The sequence below is a fragment of the Vulpes lagopus genome, chromosome 6 (genome assembly GCF_018345385.1).
Source record: "Vulpes lagopus strain Blue_001 chromosome 6, ASM1834538v1, whole genome shotgun sequence".
Classification (NCBI taxonomy): Eukaryota; Metazoa; Chordata; class Mammalia; order Carnivora; family Canidae; genus Vulpes; species Vulpes lagopus.
The window spans coordinates 38,915,665-38,941,132 of NC_054829.1; the positions used below are offsets into that span (position 1 = coordinate 38,915,665).

At 38.8% G+C, this 25,468-nt stretch overlaps 1 protein-coding gene across 2 annotated transcripts in view; it reads right to left on the reverse strand.

The window, feature by feature from the left end:
- DAAM1 (dishevelled associated activator of morphogenesis 1) overlaps positions 1 to 25,468 on the reverse strand; it is a 165,280-nt gene that overhangs the window by 50,823 nt on the left and 88,989 nt on the right. For both annotated transcript variants that reach the window (XM_041759978.1, XM_041759979.1), the window contains exon 4: positions 4,837 to 4,908. In XM_041759978.1, the coding sequence (XP_041615912.1) occupies positions 4,837 to 4,908 (72 nt within the window). The remainder of the gene's footprint in view (positions 1 to 4,836; positions 4,909 to 25,468) is intronic.

Below are 25,468 nucleotides of genomic sequence, written 5' to 3' on the forward strand. Positions count from 1 at the left end.
AAGAACACTACCAAATCCAGGCGGTTTGTGTCATCCTCAAGCCGAAAAGTAGAATCTTTTACACTTTTTGTTCCATCAATTACTTAAGAGGAAGAATCAAATCAGACATGATACGAAGAAGGACAATTCCTTCAGAGTAAACACTTTTAGAAATGATTCAACATCATTTGGAAATTTGGCTACAGGTGTGTGTGAGGGAGGGAGTGGGGTGCTTACACCCTCCCCACCCAGGGATCTGTTGAGCAGCACTTCCCAAACTTTAATATGGACACGAATAAGCTGGGGATCTTGTTAAAATAAGAGTTCTGATTTGGTAGGTCCTGAGTAAAGCCCAAGATGCTGCATTTCTAGTTTCCATGCAGCCCTGATGCTGCAGGTCTATAGACCTCAATTTGAAGAACAAGGCTCTAAGGAAGTAGATCTCAGTTGACAGTACAGTCCTGGATGCTAGTAAAGTTTATATTTGTGAAAAGATCTTTCCCATTCCTTTGAGCCCAAGATCACCTAGTTGGATTAAAAGGATCCTTAAGTCTTAATGGCCTCAGGTGCCTCCACCCATGGAACCACTGGTCTCTTGCCTTCATCTTATTCTGAATGTGTGCTTTTCTAATTTCAGCCTTCTTACCTGTTAACAATTCTGTAAAAATGCATGGCTGGGAAACAGACTAGGGCATTGAGAGGGAAAAAAAGTTTGGCTCTTATCTATGTGTCTCAATGACCCAATCTCTCACTTCCTTTCAGGGCCACAAGTCATCAAAGGGTGATTTTATCTAATTTTTTCAAGTTAATAGTACCAGTATTAACTAACTAAATGTTAACTAAAACCTAAATTTGACTTCACAATTAGGAGGGTTAAAGCTCCAAAGAAATATATCAGTATCATTTAAGGCAACAGAAATAAAAATCAGTGAAGTCTCGTTTTTCAAATGTGTTACTGTTTCTGCTGACATTGTCCTCTTGCTGGTGATGAGCCTGGACAGCTGTGATGAGAGGACGGTAGGGGAAGAAGCTGTGTGCAGAAATAGCCAATAAATTTCTTCACGGCTCTGTGAGACCTATTGCCTGGAAAATTCAGCACGAATTCAGCCAAGTATGTTTAATCTCCTATGGCACAGCTGAACTCGTTTAGACTCTGAAGCAATCACTTTGAATCTGCAGCTCAGAATCACGATGATTACAAACATCATTGCCTATTTCTAAGCTTAATCACACAAAACTATACCCAAATTAAAGACACACATTTCTTATTATGGCTAATACTGAAGATATAGATATTTATTCTTTTAACACTGTTGGAGGGGGGAGTGTAGTGCGGTGCCGTGGAACATCTGAATAAAGACAGACTATATTATGTCTCTCCCTAGTAGAACTGGGAGATTTATGAAAAGTCAAGAAAATTAAATTAGTATTTCCTTTCCCAGTGTGAGGACCATTACCTTCCTTTCAAAATAGAGGCAACACACTCTTTTCTGTATGTGATACACTTAGATTTGAATCTAAGATTGTGTTCCTTAAACTTAGAAAAAAAATGAGGATAGGCAGACGAACATGATAATTCTAATGTGACTTTTCAAAATAAGTTATATGGAGTCTAAAGCTTTCAAGCTTCACATTTAGGAAGAACACCTGATTTGTAGCTTTTCGTAGAAAAAAGGAGACATGCCTACCTTTCTAGATAGATGCTAGGCCAAATATGTAGTGTGTACTTTGCCATATACAGGACAGGTTTGTGGTGGCCTCCGTGGGGTCTCTAGGCACTTACTAAATCCCTGTTCACCTGAGAAGCGGACAAAGGATAAAGTGCCTCTTGGTAGAGGATCTTCTGATAAAACCTACTAAGGTGTATGTACACTGGAACGTGCAGGTCCAAGAGAGATACACAAACTACACATAGAAATCATTCCTGTCTGGGAGTCTGGAGCTAAGCTTCTGTTTGAAACATTCCCTGGTGTGAAATCAGTAAGCCAGGCTGCTAAACACACTGCACTTTACCTCACATCTGTCCTCCCAAGAGTGCACGCAGAAGCCACATACAAAGGAAGCCCAGGTCCTTCTTGAACCTGTTGGGCTGTACTTTTATTATACTGTTTTTCACTCTTTAAAAGCCAACAGATCACTCAGGGGTACTTTAAAGAACAAAGCATTCTTGTTAAGAAGCTGACGTAAAGGAACTGAACTTGTTCGGTGTTTCATAGACCAGTAAGTGCTGCAGTTCTCGACCCGGACTGTTCATCGACCCTGGACACATTAAAGAAAACAGATGCCTGCCCCACCTCAGACAAGTTGGGGGGGTGGGGGATTACCCGGCCTCTTTTACTCACCAAAGGGTTTTAAAAACTGAGTGAGAGGCAAATTAGAAAGGAATCTTTGAGCTCGGACTGATAGGTTTAAATTCCAGTTCTACTGTTCCTAATTAGATGACCTTGGGCAAGGTAACCTTCTTCCAAGTCCCAGACTCCTTATCTATAAATAGCACTTATAGCACAGGGGGCTTGTAAGGATTTAAAACAACATGTAAAGTGCCTGTTAGACTGCCTGTCACATGGTGCACACTCAAAAGCAGTAGTAGCTAGTGATGCTGAAGACAATAGATGATAACAATGTGGATAAATCCCCTTCAACAAATCCCTAAGCTAAAGAGCTCAAGTTGAGCTGCTGAGCCATGAAAGGATTTGGAGACACTGTATAAGTCTTTCCAGTCCCCAGGGACAATGTCTCAGGATCTCTGCTGTGTGTCATTGGGAATTCTCCAATACAGTTAGCAGAGAGATCAGCCTGACTCTAGGAGGAGGAGGTGGCAGCAACACATTTGGTGAGAAAAGCAGAAAATTCAGCATAGGGTTTTTGGTCTCATCAGACTTCCTTGTTCTTTACATATGCAGGAGTTCTGAGGTCTCATTAACTCAGGATTTGTTACTGCTTTTTACCTTTAACCCTAGAAAGAGGCCAGCTCTGTCCTTAAAGGAACATTACAAAGCTTTGTTAGGTGTTAAACACATAAAAAATAGCAAAGTGACTGACAATTTAATTGCCTTGAGATACTCTTGGAAAGGATTTCGGACTTGGAAGCAAATATAATTAAAATGTAGATGACTCATGACTGCAGCACAGGGTTGTCCAAGGAGCTGGTCGAAGGAGAAAGGAGGCTCTTAAAGAAATGCCTCCTACTGGCACATCATAGACCTTCTAGTGCAGGAAATGGCCAGGTTGACTCTATACAAGGCATGGATTAAGTCACTAAATGACAAATTAACCTAACTGCCCCCTCAAATTTGAAGAAAAGAAAATGCCAGAGTATTTAGTACTTCTCCCTTTATAGAAGTGAATTCATTAACGAAGAAGCAACTTCCCTTGTTACATCAAACAATGCTGGCTTAATTAGAAAGAAAGCCAGCCTGCCCCACAGCTCTTTTATCCCCCTAACAGCCAGGAACAAGAATTTAGAAACTAACCTTCACAAGCAGGAAATGTAAATGGCTCTAAATTATTACTGCTTGAGCTATGCATAGAAGATCCCTGATGGTCATCAAAAGCCCCACACTTTGCTAACATATTCATACAAATGCTGAGATCACCCTTTTCTCATCTTTGCCATTGTGTAGGATGCCTTGTACTAGGAGGCTTTGGATACTCTTTTCTGCTGTCCTTTTAGACTAGAAATCCTCAGGGCAAAAGCTTATGCAGTTTCTTCTATAATTTATACAGCCCCATTCACATTTACTAGGCTGTTTATTATTCATTGTGCAACAGCAGACGAAGCATCTTCAAATAAAAGGCTAGAAAAGAGGAAGTTACTAAAAGTCAAGGTCTCTGAAAGTTTAGTAAAAGTGTGGTTCACATATTCTAATCAGTTAACTTTGCAGCAGCAGCAGCAGCAGCAGCAGCAGCAGCAAAATATTAGACATTTTTTTAAATGTTTGCCTTATGTGTTAAGCAGCTAATTTGAAAAGACTCTGGGAAGGGAAGAAAAGGAAGAGGTAGAAAGAGGTAGAGAAAAGTATTTATTATGGAAGCTATCATCTTGCTTGGATATGATAAACTCAAAGTTGAATCTAACAGAGTGATCTTAAAATCATGAGTGTACCCACAGAGGCAGACTGTTCACCATAGGCAGTTGTCAATTTTTATTGACATGAACAGGATTTGAGTTACGAAGGCTCAAAGGTTGAGGACTTGTTTTCTGCTGTATATTTTAGCTGGGATCAATAGGTGCCCTTCAAGGTGCTCAAAATGCTGACATTACACAGACATATATGTGATCAGAATGCATATTTTAGACACTGAGATGCATTTTAGGCAATTACTTAACCAAAGGTTTCCCAAGGGCGTCTCAGAGTAATTATGCCCTTTATTCACCACTTACTCCATAAACTCCTTTTGTTATTTATAGGAGTAAAATAATCCAGGAACTAAGTCAGTCCTAGGTGAAAAAGAGCTGGAGGAGAACAGTGAAGGAATAGTTTCATTGTATTATTTTAAAATGGTATTAACTTGTAGAATAGTACTGCCATAACAATGCTCCAAATGACTGGTAAGAGCAATTGCAAGTTAAGTTGAACATAAGCCAGATTTAAGATTACATTTCCTCTTACAACATTAAACTCACTTATATTTTAGTGTGTGCTGATTTTATGTAAAACATACTGGAAAAAATCATTTTGCCAAGTACCACTCCTACCCTCCTTCCCTCCCTCCCTGCCCCCCAACACTGAGTGTTTGGAAGAGAGTTTGGAAGATAATGACATTTGATAGTTCTTACTCAAGTGAATTTATTGTGCAATTGTGTGCGAAACTTGCATTTTAAACTGTATGCCACTGAACAGAAAGTATACCTACCGCAGCCATGGAATTGAGCTGATCGATGTAGAATTCGGGCCAACTTGTTGCTCCCTTGTTTTCCTCCTGGTCCTAAATAAAAAGCAAAAAAAGTAATATACATCAGATATATACACACAAAGACCACAAGCACATCTGACTTTCAGAGCATCTAGATGATGGCCTATATAAGCTTTTAGGAGACAAGGAGATAGAAGATATTTGTCTTCATATGTTGGTTTTAATCATCAGACTGTCCTTTGGCCTAGGGACAAGACAGTACTACAGAGTTAGGTATGACAAAGGGGACATTTTCTGAACCATGGATCAAAGGGAATTTATTATTTTATCATTTTTTTAATTTATATTTTTCAAAAATTGAAGAACAATGGACATAAAATATTGTATTAGTTTCAGATATACAACATGGTGATGAGACATTCATATGATATAAAATGGCAACCACAATAAATCTAGTTACACCGTTCACCATAAAAATTGTCACAGTAGGGGCAGGCTACCTAGGGCAGCCTAGGTAGCTCAGGTGGTTAAGTGTCTGACTCTTAATTTTAGCTCAGGTTATGAGATAAAGCCGCTGGGTGTGGAGCTTAAGATTCTCTCCTTCTCCCTTTCCCTCCACCCCTCCACCCCCACCTAGCTTACCCATTCTCTCTCTTTCTCTCAAAAAATATTTTTACAGTATTATTGATTATAAAGAGGAATTTTTTTTAAAGATTTATTTATTCATGATAGACATAGAGAGAGAGAGAGAGGCAGAGACACAGGCAGAGGAAGAAGCAGGCTCCATGCAGGGAGCCTGACGTGGGACTTGATCCTGGGACTCCAGGATCACACCCTGGGCCAAAGGCAGGCGCCAAACCACTGAGCCACCCAGGGATCCCCATAAAGAGGAATTTAAATGGGAATCTAGCCACAGCATAGTATGGTATTGTTTTCCTTCAGGGGCACAATAATATTGGAAAGGACACAATGTTTGTTGTGAGGACAAAGGATCTCTAGGTCCTGTGTCACAGTGAGGACAGTGTTGCTCAACCTATACGTCTGGATAAAATCCACAAAGGAAGGAAAATTGTCTCAAAAAATGACCACAGGGTTTGGCCAGTTGTTAGACATTTTTAGTTAGTTTATTCCAACTCCAGAAGACAATAAAAATTTTGAAGGGTTTCATTTGATGTAACTAAAACTAGGTACTGCTTCAGATGAAAAGGTAGAATAAAAAGCTTGACCTTGGATGGAAAATAGTAGAATGAACACACATTACCCACAGGCCCAGCCGTCATGCTGTGACAGCTTGTGAGTCTGAGAAAACGTAAGGTGTCTGAGCTGACGAGAACTGAAACCCAAAGAATTCAGGAACCCTTTCCTAAATCACTCTAGCCAGTCTTTTGTCTTAGCAGAACAGGATGACTTGAAGCCAGCACCATGGCCCTCTGGGCTTCTGTGCATAGAAGCCCCCCACCTGAAGCCTCATTCACCCCAAAATCAGGGGGCTGTAGCTTCTGCTCCATGCAAACACCGAGTCCATCAGAAGGTGGCATGGTAGCTGGAGCTTTCCATACGTGTTTGCAAACTTATGTGGCTATAAGTCATTTGTGTGATGCAACAGACTGGAAGAGCACAATTTCAGTCTTCTAGCTTCACATTCAGAGAGCTCCTCAGTACAACTGATATCCCCTGTCCCCTTGGACTGGGCCAGGTACCGGTAGCTGCTAGGAGACAGTGAAGTAGTTACTACCTATTTACTATTTTCAGAATCCCAATCTTTGGGATAGCACTTTCAAGGTGGGGCTTTTAATTTCAGTCCTATACTTTACCTTAAAAACACTTTTTCTAAGCAAATCTTTCTAGACAGGTCTACTGTGGTGAGTGAGATAAAAGAAATGTAATTTCAAAACTATTTGTTAAGTAGTCACATAAAAGCAGGGAGTAACAAATGCTTCCGGTGCCTTAAAAGCCGGCAGTAACAGATACCTGAACTTGAGCAGTTGCACGAATTGCATCTGGAGACTGAAAGAGCCAGATGATGTGGACAAAAGGCTATAGCAGCAGCTTTGAAGCTGGACCGCATTACACTTGCATGGCTTTAAAAAGCTTAGGAAATCTGATGAGTTTTTAGAACAGTCCTTGATTATTATTTAACATGTTAATAAAATAGCTACAATTGCAGCATAAGTGCTGAACCCTTCTCTCCCCCTAAAATGGAGTATTAATGTTAGCAAAACCCCATGTTAGCAACGTATTCAGCAAGCCAAAACCCACAGTGATAGTCAATGGTATTTGAACCTATAAAATGAAATATAAGGTGCCAGATCATTCTAGTCCCTCAAACCAGGGCAAATTTCCAAAATTACAACAAAGTCCTGTCCTGTGTCTGGGGTCCCCTGAGAGACTATCTATTGTAAGCTTAAGAGTCATGGTTAACAGAACAGGAGATAATTTTAGAAGCTGAAGATTAGTATATAGAGAAAAATCTTAACACTTTGGAAATGTTTTAGTAATATAAACATATTAAGAGTAGACCTAGATACTGTAGTCAAAATAGGGAAAAGAAGGCTTCATTTTTATTTCACATGCCTCAGTGCTGAGAAAATCAAATGAGCTAACATACGTAAAAGCTTCTCATAAAAGTACTGTTATCACTATATTCCTGGGGGTGATCCTCAGAGTTCTTCATTTTGGCCATGTGTCTCCAGTTTCCTCTGTGCAATCTTGGTCCTTCTAAACAGATGTGTGCTCCAGTAGCCAAGTGAAACACATCTGTGAATCAACTCTCTGCTCCTACTTTGTGTGGCTGCTAGAGTCTGTAGTCATGTAGAGTCATAGGCCAGAAACAGATGAATGCAATTGTTTGGGGTGGGGATGGAGGGCTCCCCTAAAGAGCACTGAATACTGAGACATGCTGAGGGGAAGACTCTCTCCTAAGAAGTCCATGAAAGAAACTGCTGATGAAAGTCAACATGTCTGATATTCCTGAAAAGCAAATGGGTCCTATGTGTTGCCAGCCTCTAATATGTGTTATTCTTTGAGCCATGTGCCTCTCTTCTTTTCTTTCTGTTTTATTTGTTATAGAGAAAAAGTGGGAAAAGTTAAACAAGATTGTATAAGATTGCATTAGTTGTAATGGAAGAAACAGCAATATTCAACATATACATAGCTTACTTGTGTCAAACACTGTTCTAAGCACTGTGCTCTTCATGTAATCTATCCGATGAGGTAGCTGCTGTTATTTCACTCATTTTAGTGATGAGGAAACAGAGGCAAAGAGAAGACTGGTGAGTCTTCTCTCCAGAAGAACTGGAGAGTTCTTCTCTCCAGAAGAACTTCGGCTGGTGAGCCGAAGTTCATCCCGTTAGAAATTCAGAGGCAGTGGGAAAGAATCCAGGCAACCTCTTTCCTAAGATTAGACCTCAGATTAATCACAAGCAATTGGCACAGTGAGTGCAAAGCTGGCCTTTCACTCTTAATCACCTTACTGTATAAGAAACTCAAACATAGTGGCCAAAAATGAGTTTGCTTTTCCCTAAACCTTTATTGCTATTTTTGCTATATTCAACATTTCTGAATATTATTCTAATTCTGAATATTATTCTAAGATCTGATGTCTTACTTGGATTACCTCTGATCCTTCTTCTCTAGACTTTCTCTCTAGGAACCCTTCTGACCCTCTACCAATGCCTTATCTATCTATATGTGTGCATACAGATAGCATTTATGAAGCTTTTCCCTAACCTGTTCTCCTGTTCTGTTATATACCAGTCTAATAGCCATCTTCACATGTCTTTTTCAAGAGTGTTTGAAGACGAGCTGATAGCACCAAGTAGTTCTGGACACTGGAATTGCAAACAAATCTCTCCCTAAGCTATACACATCTAACTCTACTTTTGACTACTGCCTTGATCAATTCCATTAGAACTTTTTTCTAATAACCAAGACTATTGGTTTCTTTTAAGAAGTTGTTTTTCCTTCTTTTAAAACAGATTGTGGGTTAAGTGTTACCCACTTTATGGGTATAACATCTAGAGAAAGTTTTGCCCTATGAGAATACAAATTCTAGCAATCACATTAAACCCCTTTCCATTCCACCTCCAGAATGGTCAATTCATATTAAAATCTAGTTTTGATTACTTTTAAAAGTATTATAAACATTTATATTTATATGCCTATCTTTAGGTCTATTAAATAATTAGCACTGAATTGATATAAACATTTTATGTCATTAAATTTTCTGATGATTACTGTTTTTAGATAATATTTGCAAACACCATTTATTTTCAGGTTGATAGGATGGTGGAAAGACGACCAGATTGGCCATCTGAAGATGAGATATCAGAATTTACTTTTTGGTTTACTCAATCGGCATTCCTTGGTAAGTCTGAGAATCTCTGGGCCTCATTTTTCTCTCAAATTGAGAGGCTAAAACCAGACTATTTTTTAAAGTTCCTAGAAGCTCTAAGATTCTATAGAACTCTAATGGTGAGTGAGGTGTCATGGAAAACCAGTATGTACTGCCTTTAGTTTAAGGGCCCAATTTCTAAAACTAATGTTGTTGTTTTTTTTTTTAAATTTATGTTGTTCAGTGACTCAATTACAAAACACTTAACTTTCAACAGCTAATTCTTTTACGAGGTAATTGGAGAAGGAAAAAACCCAACATTAATTTTACTATTTCTCTAATCCACTCATCATATTTCCTTGGTAGGTTGATGGTCGTGAATAAGAGAATATTGGTGGACAAAACTTCCTGCTGGATGGAGGCTGTGACACCTCACTTTACTTTCAACTTGCACTAACTAGTTTTAAACTCTTTTTCTTGTTATCTACTTTGCTCCCATTATCTCAAATTCTGAAGAAACAAACAAAACAAAACAAAAAACCTTTTGCTAGACAAGGAATCTGGTATAGTACAACGGACCTTCAAGAACATTCACTTAAAAAAAAAAAATCAGCCTTTAATTAACTCATTTAGAAGATAAAGAAATACATAGTTTTTCTAACTTGGCCTCATTTTCAACTGGCACATTTTTCATTCCAAGTTTCAGGTCAGTAGCTAGTAAAAAAAATTCCAAGAGATCCTCCCTGATTTGCTTTAAATGCACAAGGGTGCATTTATTTTTCTCAACATCACTTTGCTCATAAGAATAAATTTTGCACTGGGGATCCCTGGGTGGCTCAGCAGTTTGGCGCCTGCCTTCGGCCGAGGGTGTGATCCTGGAGTCCCGGGATCCAGTCCCACGTCTGGCTTCCTGGATGGAGCCTGCTTCTCCTCTGGGTCTCTGACTCTGTCTCTCTCTGTGTTTCTCATGAATAAATAAATAAAATCTTAAAAAAAAAAAAAAAGGAATAAATTTTTCACTAATTTGTTTGTACTCTTTCTCAGGTAAACATTCACAGCTATGTCCCAGACTTTTGTCTCTCACTTCATGATCATCGCTCTCTACCAATCCAAGCTGGCTGTGTTCCCCTTCTATCACCATCAGCAGACACATACTTCAATCTTCAGCCATTCACTATTTATGGTGACTTACAGGCAGGCAAGTTAAGTAACCTCTCTGTGTGACTCAGTTTTAGTTTCCTTATCTGTAAAATGGATGCCTACTTTACAGGGTCATTGTGAGGATTTAATAGGTTATTACAAGTAAAGAAAGCACTGAGAACAGTACACACAGAACATGCTTGATAAATGTTAGCTAGGATGATAACGATGCTATTCCAGAATCTCCAGCTATGGCCATTCTAAGGTCTTGTTATGCTAGGACTATAAAAATTTGGATGTGCATTTGGTGGTAATTGTTCAAATATAAAACACAAACACAGCCTTTGACCCCTCTTTAAGATTACTTTCAGAAAGTTAGCCCAAAATTATATGTTTACACTTTTTTCACTGCAGTGCTGTTTGAATCAGCAAATAACAAAGTGAACAAATATATGGCAAGGGAGATGGTTGTATAAATTACTTTGTAGCAGTTATACAGAATTAAATAGAATCATATAATCAAATTTAAAATGACCAAATAAAAAAAATAAAAAATAAAAAAAAAATAAAATGACCAAATATAGTACAGGGCAGGGACAGGGCAAAGAGTAATGCCTCTGAATATCATTTCTCATCTGTAGGGAAAAAATGTACACTTAACATACAAACATTTCTGGAAATAAACACAAGAAAATTGAACTATGTCTCTGGGTATCTCTTTTACTTATTAATTTCGTATAATTCAAACTTTCATTTTGCCAAAAATACGCACTATTTTCACAGTTAAAACAGAAATTCTAAAGGACTGTATATTCTGTTAGGACAAGTGCTTTACTTTTTCAAATGTTCCGTGTAACATGAAATGCATCAAGTCAACAAGGTCCTGCAATATTTGGGATGTCTCTGTTTTCTACGCCAGGGGGACCCTTCTGCTCCCTAAAGCAAAAATTTTAAAACACTTTGCTGTTGTCCTCTCAATGGATTTTCTATTTCTATTACACACTACAATCCTATTATCAAATGTTTACGTAAAGAAATTTTATGATTTATACTAACATTTATGTACCAAAAGGATGCTAAAATTTTCAAAATTTCCACTTACATATTTGTGACAAACAATTTCTTAGTAACAGCTAAAATCTTTCAGTAAGATGCAAAGCATAGTTGAAAAACTAAGTCTTTAAGAGTAACTTCTTTTGAAATTACCACAGGGCAAGTTTTTAATAGGATCATTTCCCAAGTAATAATATGTAAGAACTGGTAGTTTTTCTTCAGTTTCAGATGCTGTTGGTAAGACCTAAAATTGGCTGTACAAAGGTCAATTAATTGCAAAGGACATGTTCTGTGGTTGTTCACTAGACCACAAATCACAGGCTGAAGCAATATGCACTTGGCCAACTAAAGCCATAAATCTCCATGTTCACTGTTAAAAACCTATGAGGTTCTTAGATACTACTTATGAAAGACACATTCTTTCACTGCCTAGATTGGCTAAAAGTCCTCTAACGATGTATATAAGAGTACCATCAACTCAAAAACAGTAGAGAGCTAACAGTTTAACTAAATGAACTTCAACAGCGAAAAGATACTGTTTCAGTATAATAAAAAGTAAAATTCATTTTGATCATTTTTATTATAGGGCAAAGGCAACTAAATACTAATAAAAACCTGTTCCATTTATGAAGAAAATGTTATTAGAAAACATGTTAACTGTGATCACATATAGGATCAAGAAACCCTATCCCTTGTTAATTGTCAAAATAGTTACCTGTTGCATTAAATTGTCATTGCTATTTTGGTTTTCAAGGACATAGCCCCATATACTAATGAATGCAACAGACATGAAATAAATTTACTCTGTACCTAGAATTTTTACAGAATACTGAGGACAAAGGGGCAGACAGGCCAAAATATTTTATTCTATTAGTTTCGATTCCCTGATGTGTGTATCACCTAATAAACTCAAGTGAATGAAAGGCCAAGGAACAGGCCCAAGGAACAGGGAAGGGAAGAGCAGGTAAGATGGAAGATGGGAAAATATCTTGTGGAAGGCCTTGCTAATAACTTCTGCCAACTTGCCCTTCTGGCCCAATAATAGGCTAATCAGCATCTTCTCAAAAGACAGTCATGGTGAAGTGTGTAGAATAGCCTGACAGACCAGGGGTCAGCAAACTTCTTCTGCCAAGGACCAGATAACAAATACCCTAGGCTTTGTGGACCACATAGTCCACTGTAATAACTCAACTCTGTCATCGTACAGTGTGAAAGTGGCTACAGCTAACACTTAAATGAAGGAACACTGCCATGTTTCAATAACATTTTATTTGCAAAAAATATTTACGTGGCTAGATTTGGTCCATGGGCCACAGTTTGTCATTCCCAGTGCTAGAAAGAGCTTGGCTCTCAAGAAGGTGGGAATGCATCAAAGCTCGAAGTTGGTCATCAATTATTTTCCAGGTTGTCTCCTCCCCTTGAAGCCACTCCCATCTCCAGTAAACCCCAGCCGTAAGTTAGGATCAGCTCACAAAGTATATAGAATTTGCCTAGTAACTTGCATTGTTTTCTAGAGAAGAAGCAGGACTTACCATGCCTGAGAAATCCAGCATCTTCCTAAATTCACTATTCCTTGAAGATAGTTTAATCCTACTTTGTAAAATAGCACAGGCATTCATGGATGGCTCTATTGGTTAAGTGTCTGACCCTTGCAGATCAGGTGATGATCTCAGCATCCTGAGATCAAGCCCCATGTCAGGCTTTGCACTTTAGCAAGGAGTCTGCTTGGCAGTGTTTCTCTCTCTCTCTCTCTCTCTCTCTTTTTCTCTTTCTCAGATACATACATACATACATACAATCTTTAAAATAGCATAGCATAGTTTGGTCTTTTAAATCCTAATTTTTGCCTCCAAATCTTTGTCCTGCTGTTCTTTCACTGGGAAGAGGAGCCGCAGCAGATACACAGACCTGGATTCCTGAGACTGTTGTTTTGCTCATTCCTTCCAACAGCCTTCCCTCACAGTAGGCTAAAACTATACCCTACATTTGAAGCTTGCCAAAGGGAGGTGGTTGGTTTCAAAAAATAATTCCTATGTTGTCACATTTCAAGACAGTCATGTGGTCCCTGGGACTGCCAATCTGGTTACATTGTTTGGGCACTGCCACAATTACATATCAAGTGGATCTGCTGTCCAAATCTGGTTGGGCCCACACAAAAAATGATTACAGAACAGCAGCTTCTGCATCTGCCAGGAAACCCAACACCTCCTCCTAAGCCTCAGACTGTCAGTTAGTTTCCGGAAAGACTGGAAGTGAGGGTTTGCAGTGACAAAGGCTTTCATATTTAGCATTTAGAACCATGTCAGAGAAGTAAATCTCCTCCATTTTTCTTGGTGCTGCAGTACATCTGTATGTTTTTAAGGAAAGCCATCACATAATTACATAGCAATGTCTTTGACCCAAGAGACACCCTAGTCCAAGTTTCCCCTCACAGGGGTCTCTCATATAAGGTCACCAGCAGGTGGTTGATCCTATGTTCCCTGAGAGAAGGTTTTGAGGAGTCCACAAATGTTTGGAACCAGAACCCTCACTGACTGTTAGAAAATTTACCTTAGACTGAACTGACAGATGTCTCCTTGTAACTTCAAGCACTTGCTGGCTTTAGTTTTGCCCTTGGGAGCTGCATGGAATAAGTCTAATTTCTCCTATGAATAATAACCCTGTAGATATTTAAACAATTTGAATAAAGCTATTATGTCCTCCCAAAGTCTTCTCTTTACCAAGCCAAAAATTCTCTACTGGATATAGCATAAGTTTATCTTCCTCAATTCATAAATAAATCTCAAATTTTCCATAAGCTTATCACACCCTCATGTCTACTTTTTGCAAAAATAACTCCAACAAATATATCTAAATTCCTCTGAAAGGGATATGCTCACATGTCAGTGATCATAATTCTAGACAGTCTCTACTAAGAGTGCATCTGGAAGATTTCTGACCAAAATAGCAACCCAAGAAAAAAAGAGAACAAGTTCTTGCTTTCTTGATGGTTCACAACAAATAACATTTATGATTTAGAATAAAAGAGACATTTCTCACAAAGCACTAAAATATGTGTAGTTCATGTTTTATTAAGTACATATATTGTAACAACACTGGCCACAAACTCAACAATAAAATAGATCTTATTATTGTAAGAGTGAGGATGCTTTATCTCTAAAACACAAATACAAGTTTACAGAATTAAAAAAGTGTGAGTAGGACCTAGGCTCCCTAGCTGCCAAGAAACTTTGTGGGAAGTTTAAGCTGCATTTAGATTATTGCTTGTCAAGTCTTTGGAGTCCACTTATATTGCCCCTGCTTCTTCCCTGTATATCATCCTTTCAAACATCACAGGAATTTCTTTCTTGTATGTGTGTGAACACCTCTTCTGACCCCCGAGCCGTGTCTGTCCAGATATAAAAAAGCTCACTAGAATCGATATACAATGCACATTTTCCCAGAGAGTCTCCTGCTTTCCTACCATATACTCCAGTCTAAAATATTATTCAAGATCTCTGATCATTTAGAGTAAGTGAGCCCTTTCTCTATCAATTCTCGAAGTTTACAACTCTATACTGATAGAGGATAACTTTTAAAAGGTAAAGTCGTGGCATGAACTGATTTTGCTGAACTCATTAATAAACAAGAGAACTCCTAAGATGTTACAACAGGTTCAAAAAGAATCTAAGGGCAAAGGCGTATATAATTATGTATTTGTAAACAGATACAAAAATGGTCAGCAGGACTAATCAATTGTACTGCTACTAGTTTATTTAAAAAACAATTTTCAGATTTCTTAAATAAATCAAAGATGGTAAAAAGTTAAGATCACTCTGAGGAGTACTACAGACAACTTTTGGTACATCCCCCCCTCCCCCATTTCAATGTAACTACAGTTTAGCAGAGTAACAGATGCATGACTAGTACTTTCTGGTTGAAGAGGACACAATCTATAAAAGTGTAATGTGGAAGCCATGCTATATGACTAACACTCTGCTCCAGGCTCTTCACACCTAAACTACCCAGATGCTCAGGCTTGCCCAAAGCTCTTGCTCAAGAACACCTACTCTATCCTGACTATTTCACCTCAATCTGTTGGTTTCCATTATATTGCCTTGGCTGTGTGGCAAGCTAAGGTTTCTCAGTGGTTTCTATTTGTGTATCACTGAGTTTCTGACTTGAAACCATGGAGACCACTCTACCCTGTCCTCCTGATACCGCAGTTACACCCAGTCTTCTATCCTCCCCAGAAATTTGTTGGGGGAATAGTTGGGGGATATTTCTAAGAATTCTTGCACAGCTCATTTGAGGGGAAGAAAGAAAAAAAAAAAAAGCTGTGCGCTCAAGTGAGTTTAGATCTGGTCCTCATCCCTCCCATTCCCCAACCAGGAAAAAAAAAAAAAAGCTATAATACTCGACCACTGTTCCCTAATAGTTTGGTCTGGATCCCAACACCATTTAGGAGTAACACATAGCCTAAATTGAGAGCAGTAGGAATACTGTACTGTTGTTGAATGCAGGACTTCTCAAGGGCTGGATAGGAGCAGAATCCCTCTGCTCATCATGCCCAAAACTGCAGTGCTGAACTGAATCTAAAGAGTCATTTGCTTTCTTTCTCGTTCATTTACTCACCCAATAAATATTGACTGAGTTTTATAATGGCCTGCATATTGTATTGGGTGTTAGAACACAGAAATAAAAGAACAAAGCTTTTGCTTTCCTTGTTAGTGATCCATGAATATAGGCCACATGAGACTGATGAGAATATGCTTCCAAATGTTAGCATTAAGAGTTTCTTACACTATCACAAACTTCTGACCATAGGTTTTCAGTTATTACAAATATAGTTACAAAGAACTGTACCCATTTGTAGATTTTACCCCCTTTTCTCATCATGATAAAAAGAAACAGCCAAGTATTATTAACTCTTCTGCATTTTTACTAATCTCCAGTTTTTATCAATTACCTTTTAATTTCAAAATAGAAATCAAATGTAAGCACTCCTGGGAAAAATGCTTGGAGACATTTTTTGACAGCACAAAATGTTAGATTAATATTTTTTCTATGTCACAAACTTTATTTACACTAGCAAAAATGATCAAATATTTCTGAATGAGCTGAAATGAAACACTCCAAATTAAAAATTAGGCTTGTGCTATTTTTCCACCATCTATCATTTTTGTTCTCCCCCAAATCACAAACCCCAGAAAACAAGAGTGCCACTTGAAAAAGATCTAGTCCTTCTATGAGGATGGCAGCTATGGAACAAGGAAGGAGAAGAGTAACAATATGACTTCAAGAGTAAAGAGACCAATGGCATTTCTGAAACGGCTCTGGGGTTCAGTCTGTTCCAACACCCTGTTCTTTCCTGAAAAAGCCTTGGCTGACTTTCCAGAACCAAAATCTTAAAAGTCATATGCTACAGGATCCTGGGGGAAAATGCATTTCATGTGCTGATGTATCTAAGAAAATAATCACAATCCTTACCTAGAACTAAAAGCAGAGACTTTACAGGCCACTTCCTAAACTATGAGGTATTTATTTTATTTATTTTAACAAGTCATATCTTTGGCAAAGCACTTCATAGCATGGAATATGACTAGAGCCTAAAAATCTTAATCAGTATAACTTCAACATCTGAAGCCAATTTTAGATGACAATTCCCCCTCATTTTCATGGCAAAGAAAAAGAAACATTCTCCAATTATTATTTTCAGAAATGATACAAACCCACATTCCCCTGTTGCCTATGACACAAAGGTATACAATGACATAAAACAAATTACTTCTACATAACTTGTTAAGAGTCAAGTCTTGGACCACATGTCACCATGAAGAGCTACAGACCCAGGTACAATTCAGTCCAGCTGGTTGGTAAATTAACATGTTTGGACACACATCACTAAACCCGTATGCAGTGTGGAAATCCAATCAGTGGTGTCAATGGCCTTTGTTGCCTCACATCTTGCTACCAGATTTGTTGCTACCAGACCAGCCTTTCAGAATGTCGTAAAGCAGGTTTTGATGTTCTGTAACCTGCTCTTGGGAAAACAATCAAAGTGTGTTTATGATTTGCAATATAATGCTTAACACAAGGCTATAAAGAGAGGGTTTTGGAAAACAGTAATTAAACTAAGCAGAGAATCAAGGGAAATAGTAATCCTGTAAAGGCATATTTCATCCAGAGAGGAATTCACAGGATGACTGTGAAAAATGCTAAGACAGGATTAATTGTCCCCAAGAAGGGAAGTCATAACCACGTTTCTGATTTTAAGTTATCATTTACTCTACGGCATACTACTGAATTAATGACAGCATTGTTGGGAGAAGAAATAAAAAAGAAAAGCATCAGTTAGAAGATGTCACCATCTAAGAAATGCCTAAATGTGAGGACGTGGGGAAGTACACCTAGAAACTGAGGAAACAACGTGCCCTTACTTACATAGGACAGATAAAAGGATACTATCTTAAGACTGCTTAAGGCAAATGTTGTTCCCATACTGCATTGAAGAACAAGAGAATTTAAGACACTGTAATTTAAAGTTGGTATTCTTTGGTAGACTTTCTACTGTAACCCATTTCTAACTCCACAAATTACTAGGTTCCTGGAGTATAAGGAATTTGGAGAACCCCAAATTAGAAGTATTAGCACATTCTAAGTTAAACTGGAAGCTCAAAGTTTCTTCAACCACTTCACAAGGGAGTGAAGCTCCGAGATGCACCAAGTAGAATATAGATTCAAAAGTATTAGGTGTAGTAGTGCTATTAGTGAAAAGAATAAAATAAGCACTTGTATAGGAAAAACTCAGAGAAAGGGTCTTTTGTACTTCTTTGATCCCTCTCCTAAAGTGGATACTTCCTTCCATTGATGTCTTTCATAGACCTATCTCCAGGAGACAATGAAATCAGGCAGGCCTTGTGTATTTGTTCTACGAAACAAGGTGCCATAGCACTTAGAGAAGACCAGGGAGACACCCAGGGGGAAGGGGAAAGCATGGAATAGGATACTTATGTTCAACTATAACCTAGGAGCAAGAGGAGCCCTCAAGGGCAAGGATGGCAAAATTTGCTACATACGCCACATTCTCCCATCATGTGTCATGGTAGACCTTGCTAATTAATTACCGCACTAGTCTTATTGAATCCATTCATAACCTCTGAATGTTTCTCAAAGTGCTCCAGGCTTCAACCCCCAACTGTTCAGAGTTGGTAATCAAGATCAACCTTTTTGCCAACTGCTTGAGGTTATTCACAGTGCACTCAGTCAACCAGGGAAGGAAGCCACAGTCCTAAGGAATACTCAAACAAAGGACATGCATTGATCTGGAGTGTCTCCTGTGCCAGATGTCCCTCAGGGACCTACTGAGCTGGCAATAATGAGAATGGGCAGCTAGTTCTGGATTCTCAGATGTGAGATATAGTAATACCTCTTTCCATCAGAGATACAGCTGCCACTGAGACACTCAATGTGTATTTCTATACCTGTAGATTGCAGAATTTTGGAAGTGAAATGGAGCTGTGCCTATGTGCTTCAGAACACACAGGCAAGGGGCCCAAAGGGCCTCATGCCACATTTAGAGCCCCTGCACCACAATAGTACTGTTGACAAGTATTCTATAACCAAGACTGAGAGCTCCAAGGTAGTCGTGCACTCCTAACTCTGCAATTAACACATGATGGAATCTGTTCTGTACCGGAGCTTTCAAAAGGCATCTGCTTAAGAATTAAGATTTGGGAAGCCAAAGATAGCTGCTCTATGGCAATTGAGAAGTACTGCCCTCCCAAGGAATCCATTCAAACCCTAAACTACAAGTCTTTTCCAGCAACTGGAGCTAAAATAGGAGGAGTGTTCTCTCCTTAGCATAGCACCAAAGTAGGCATGAATGACAAGCACAGAATGAAATCTGGGGGAGTTGCTTGTCTAGCCCTCATTCCAGAGGGAAGATTAGGTCTCCCCAGGATACACTACATCCACTCTCCCCATTACTCCACATTCACTGATGTGTCCAACCAAGATAGCCTACTTCCCTCCAGCTCTATATTGCTACTTTTATTGTTGTTTGAATGATTATAAGTAAGTGCAATTACAGGATCATTCTCTCCCACCCTCTTTCAACTTGGTGTTCCCTATTCATAGGGAAAGCAAGGCCTTCGATAATGGGGTTATTACTCACTGCAGAAATGCACGTGTGAGGAAGCACACATGAGAGATGGTATCCACAAAGCAGATACATAACTGTTTTTACAATGCTATCAAAAACCAAACGGAGTATTTATGAACTTAAGAGTTAACAACTTCCAAATCCAGGAAATGACTTGTACCCAGAAACTAGTTCAGAATTTAGGCAAGGAGGACAGACACACAGTAATCATAAACTCAATTCCTTAACATCCAAAGGAATTGAGGAGTATGAGAGTATAAGAAAGGAGAGAGGCTTTCATGATTTTTATAGATGCTCGAGATAAAGGTACTCTGATTAGAGGAAGAGAGAAACCAATTGTGGCATGTCTAGCCATAGCCAGTCAGCTTGCTTGTGCAGATGTGCTGGTTCTGCACCTGTACATTAGTTGCCCATCAGGGAAGTGGCCTGTGCCTCAGAGGGACTTCCTGTGTTGGGTGATGGCATAGATCAGTCAAGAGGTTGCTAAAGATGGAAACAATTTGTCGGAGTCTGGGACTGAGGGTGTAAAAAGGCATAGAGGAGAGGAAGAGTGAACCACACACAGAGCAGCTTCCTTTGTAGTCAAGCCAAATAAACATAATGCTGAGTGAATTGTCCACTTTTATATACTGCTAACATTTTGGCTTTTTTGGGTATTTGAATGGAATGCTTTTCCTTTTCCAAACCTTGGGGTTTTCTTCTTTAAATGAGCACTTTCTATTCCAGTAATTTTTACTTCAGTTTGATTTACTAAGACACACTGGAGAAAACTGAAGAACTTATTTGAATGACAGCTTCTTGTATCTGAAACATTCAAACTTAAGTAAAGTGATTGATCAGGGGAACAAAATACCAGTTCCCTCCCCTCAGAGGATATTAATCCTTCAGATGGTTGGCAACTAATTTGCTGCAGTATAAATTGCTACAACAACTTTGAGAGCAATTAAAGGTGAAAATGTTCATAGCAAACAACTCCGTAATTACATGACTTGGTGTTTATCCCTGAAAAATTCTTGAACACATGCACAAGGTTGTTCATTGCCATATTTTTTTAAATAATGAAAAACTGCAAATAAGCATTATCCAAAAGGGTATATAATAATTAAACTGTGGTATGGTCATAAAATGGAACATTATATTGCAGTTAAAATGAAGAAAGACTATATATTGTTTATGAATATATACATGCAGAATAAGGTTATAAATGCATGGGCAAGGAAAAGAAAACATAAAAGCCTCCAGAATAGGTCACCTTTGGGCTTCCACTGTTATTTATAATGTTTTATTTCTTTTTTTAAAACCCATAGTAATTATGATAAAATGTTAGCATTTGGTCAACATGGATGTTTGTTATATTTTGACAGCTTTAAAATTTCACAACAAAAATAAAATCACCAACCAGGAAATGGTAGTTTATCCTATGAGTGGAGGGGAAAGTTATCAGAAATTTGTTAGTTTTCTTCTTTAAAATTTTAGAGAACACCAATTTATCAGAACCCAGAATGTCTGCTCTGGGAATTAGGTTTAAGATTTCTATACCTGTACTAAAATATTCTTTATTTCCTCAACACTGAAGTTTTGTTAGCTTAATTTTGGATATCACACAGCTAGAATGCACTACTGAATTATAATGCTGCAACTCTGAACAAGTTTTGTTGCTCAACAGGGCACCAGTAATTCCAGCTTACTTCAACTTAATAAATTACTTATTTGTAAAGTTGACTTGTTTAGTGGAACCTCTTGGTGGTGTATCCTATGACGGATTTTTTTCCTCATTGCATAAAGTAGCAGGAGCAATGTTCTCTTCTAAAAATATTTTCAGTTCTTGTACTTTAAAAACTGAAGATATTTTTCAACCACTTGCCTCTTCTAGGCAGCAAAGACAGGATTTTCATTTTATTTAAAAACTGACTTGACCACACACATACTCATTTTCCAGAGTTCAGCCCATGTTCACAACTGCTTCCAGCCAAGCACAATGATGGGAGCAATTCCAGGGACTATACCTGGTCAGCAGGGACAGAAGCACTTGTGATGGGCATGTGAATGAGAAGAAGTGGAGCAGAGACTTTCTCAGGGTCTCAGTCTTTCTAAATGTAAATTAAGGGTGCTCCTGATACCAGATTAAGGGCTCCACTTAGGAGTTTAGGGACTACATGTTGATCACCACTGCTCAAGAACTTCTGACATAAAGGGGGCCTCCTTTTACCAATTTCTGGTGCTAAAAGCAAAGATTTGCTTGGTTTCTTCCCTTATCTACACTGTATACTTCTAACTTACTATTTCTGCCTCCAAAAGTTTCTGTGGTTACTAAGGCAGAGGGCTTTTGAAATCCTCACTACTGTTCTAAGAAAACTAGGTATCATTATTTAAGAATATGGAGATGAATTCCAGACTTGCATGAGTGTAAACAAGCAGAAAATGAGTTCACGCTACTATTTTGATCATAGTCGCCATCACTGAAATTGACAGTGGCAACAGCTGTCACGACCATGCCTGAAGTGCTCTGATAACTCTGAAATCATATTATCTCAGTTTTCACAACTACCCTATGATGTTGATCTCATTTAAGAGAGGAAGAGAGAGATATCAGAGAGGTTCGGAAATATGCTAGGATACCTAGTAAACGGTGTCCTCCTTCTTCTGGTCACCCTTCGAATGGCCTTTCACCATGCAAAGTATTTTCTCATAGCTATTACTATTATAATCCAGTTTAGAACAATTATGGGGCAAACATAATTCAGGGAGCTTGCAGGCAGACCTATTGGCTGAAAAGGCTTTTGGAGATAACCCACCCCAAGACAAGTCCTTTTACTTGCAACATCTCAAGACTGAAAAACAGAGGCCTGTACAGAACCAGAATGTAAAACCCCAATGGAAGCCTACAGAACTTGTCCATGATATTTTAGATTTGTTCACTTCTCTGAACACCAATGAAGATAGATATGTTTTGGTTCATCCTATAGGCAAGTCTACTTTCTTCATTAATGAAGCTGGGTGCCTACTGTCTGTCAATATAAAACTATGAGCTCAGCACCATTCTGCACACTTCAGACAGGGGTTGTAGTAGGCACAGCTTAAATGACAGAACTGGTTATCATTGGGAGGGGGAAAAAATGCCCCAAATGGATGTCACTGAACAAAGGAATTATAGGAATTGAAGGCACATAAATATTCATGAACCGATCACCCTTTATTGGAATACGGCATTGGTTTAAAGCTGCCAGAAGCAGGGAACCTTGAATTTTCTACTTCAAATCTTAAACTGGGTGTTCATTTTGATAGCATTGGCTTTTGCAATAAAAAGAAAAGAAAGAGGGGCAGCCCGGGTGGTTCAGCGGTTTAGTGCTGCTTTGGGGACCCAGGATCGAATCCCACATCAGGCTCCCTACATGGAGCCTGCTTCTCTCTCTGCCTGTGTCTCTGAGACTCTCTCTTTCTGTGTGTGTCTCTCATGAATAAATAAAATCTTTTAAAAAATAAAAATAAAAGAAAGAAAGGAAATGGGTCACTAGCTTTGAGATCACATTACTAGGGGGGAAAGGGGAATAAGAGAAACATGGCTTCAGGGGGGTTCTTGGCAGAAAACTGTGGAAATCTCACTGGGGCCAAGATCCTCATGTTTTCACAGTTATTGCCTAAATAGATATATGGTACTGAAAAATTTTGGGTGGTTTACAGATTCACCTTTGTTTTAATGTCACCAGGGAAGAGTGAAAAAATAGAGAGGGGGGAAGGGGGGGCAGGGTTGCCTTGACAACACAAACAGTGGTTACATTTTAAATAATATTTATTTTTCCTCCTAATTTCAGTATAAGTACGTGGTGGCTTTGTAATGTTCGAGTTGGCTAGACTTGTAGGTTTCTGGATAGAGTGAGCCATAAGAGAGATTCTCACAGGAAATGTGAAGGGCAGAAACACAGCAGCAGCCATTTTATACCTCACACATGTTGTCCTTTATCTGCTGGCTCACCTTGTTGGTGTGGAACAGCAGGCAGGTCCACAACTGCTCCACCTTCCCCTGGATCCTCCTTCAGCTTCTCCTGAGCCAGGTGTGTGTGTGCAGAGCTCCATGACTAATGGCTCAGGTTTCTGCATGACACCCACATCAGAGTCAGAAAGTGAGAGAACTGACATGTGCTTCAGTCTGTCTTGTGGACTCCAGCCTATCCTTGCTCTCTCCCAGTTTATATCTACCTTCCTTCCAACTGCCTGCTCCAAGGACATGAAGCTCCAGCAACAGAAATAAAGACAATAGCCTTATGGAGAGTGCTCAAACAGCTTCCATGATTATGTCAGGGTGAACATCTTTGCTCTGTGTGTCTCTATCAGTAGTCCTGATTCTCTGAAACCTAACTGATACAAATACATTATATGCACGTTTTTAAAAAGACCAATTTTATTTTTATAGCTGGGGGAAAATATTCCAAAGTGAGGGGGAGAATGTACTGTAGGAAATTTGGGAAATATCTAGAAGGAAAAAATTTTAAGTAAATCACCCACAATCCCAACTGTCTGCCTTCCTCTACCTATATTCTTTTGCAAACTTTTGATTGTACTGATTATAGTTTTATGCCTTTTTTTAACCTTATCATTACATTCTCAGCAGTTTCCCATGCCATTAAAATTTCTTTGAAAACATGACTTTTCAATGGCTACAAGATAGTCTGTTAGGATTGTGTATTATAATATAACCATCCTCTTTTAAGTTGGGTACAATCATGGGCTTTCAGGAACAACATTGCAAAGAATTGCCTCACCCACAGTTCTTGGCCTGCATTTCTCATCAATTCCATGAGATCAACTCCTAAAAGAGGAATGTTTCAGGCTCTGAATACATATTATCAAATGGTTTTGATCACCATCTTCAGGTCAATCAACATTTTATACTTAGGCCAATGTTCAAAATACTTATCAATCAGCATGGCATAGACATCAATGAATCAAAATCAATTATGTAATGTGGGAACAGGGACCTAGGGTCCCCTGTTCTGTCATGCCAGGAGTGAACGCTTAAATCGTGGGGGAACCTGGTAGACCCCTGGGGGAACAGTCAGAGTGTCATGGAGATTTTTACCAGGATGGCTTGAGGCAACTCTTTACCAACTGGAAGTTGGCAATATTTTGACATTTCCATAGTTTCACTGGGGTAATTACACCCAGTGAACATCAGTCTATGTTGGAGTTTCTTTTTCTTTTTTCTTTCTTTCTTTCTTTTTCTTTTCTTTTTTTTTTTTAAACTATGTAGGAGTTTCTGCCTTTCTCTTCTCCAGGCTGAATAAACTTCAGTTATTTCACTCTGCCTTGCCCTCATGTTTTTTTTTTTTTTTTCAAAAGTTTAAGCCTCTTTACAAATTTCCTAACAAGTCCTACAAATTGTGTTTAGTGAAGATCAGATGAAGCCAACAGTCTACAGTTGACCTTTTCAGTTTCGGAAAAGGGACAAAGAACAAAGTATAAATCAAGAAGGAAAGTGTACAGTGCATGTGAACATAGTTCAACTGCTGCAAAAAGAGCCAGCAACTAGATGATGGGACAAAGGCATGACTACATCAGGCCTCTCACTGGTGTAACTGTTAGATAGGGCTAAATGGTGATTGGTGGCTCCTTCCTCTGTGCATCAGAGTCTGTTTGCTTACCCTATTGTGGAGCTTATGACAAGACTTGGCAATTACTTGATCTTATCTGCTTCTCCTACCAGGATCATCCACTCCAGGAAATTTGATTTACTGGTTTAATCATGCTCAGAATTTAGCCAGGAGTCTGCCCTAAAGGAATATACTTTAGTTGAAGTGCAAACCATCCTGCCCTTTATCAACTGCATGACTTCCTGCGTGAGGCCCCAGGTACTCTAGGCTAGTTGTTTCTTAATGGTTTGGTAAGGAGTTACATACAAATCCTCCTCTTTCAGAGTCAAGGAATATGCAGATAAGGCATAGAGTCTCAGAGCTTACAGAGCCACT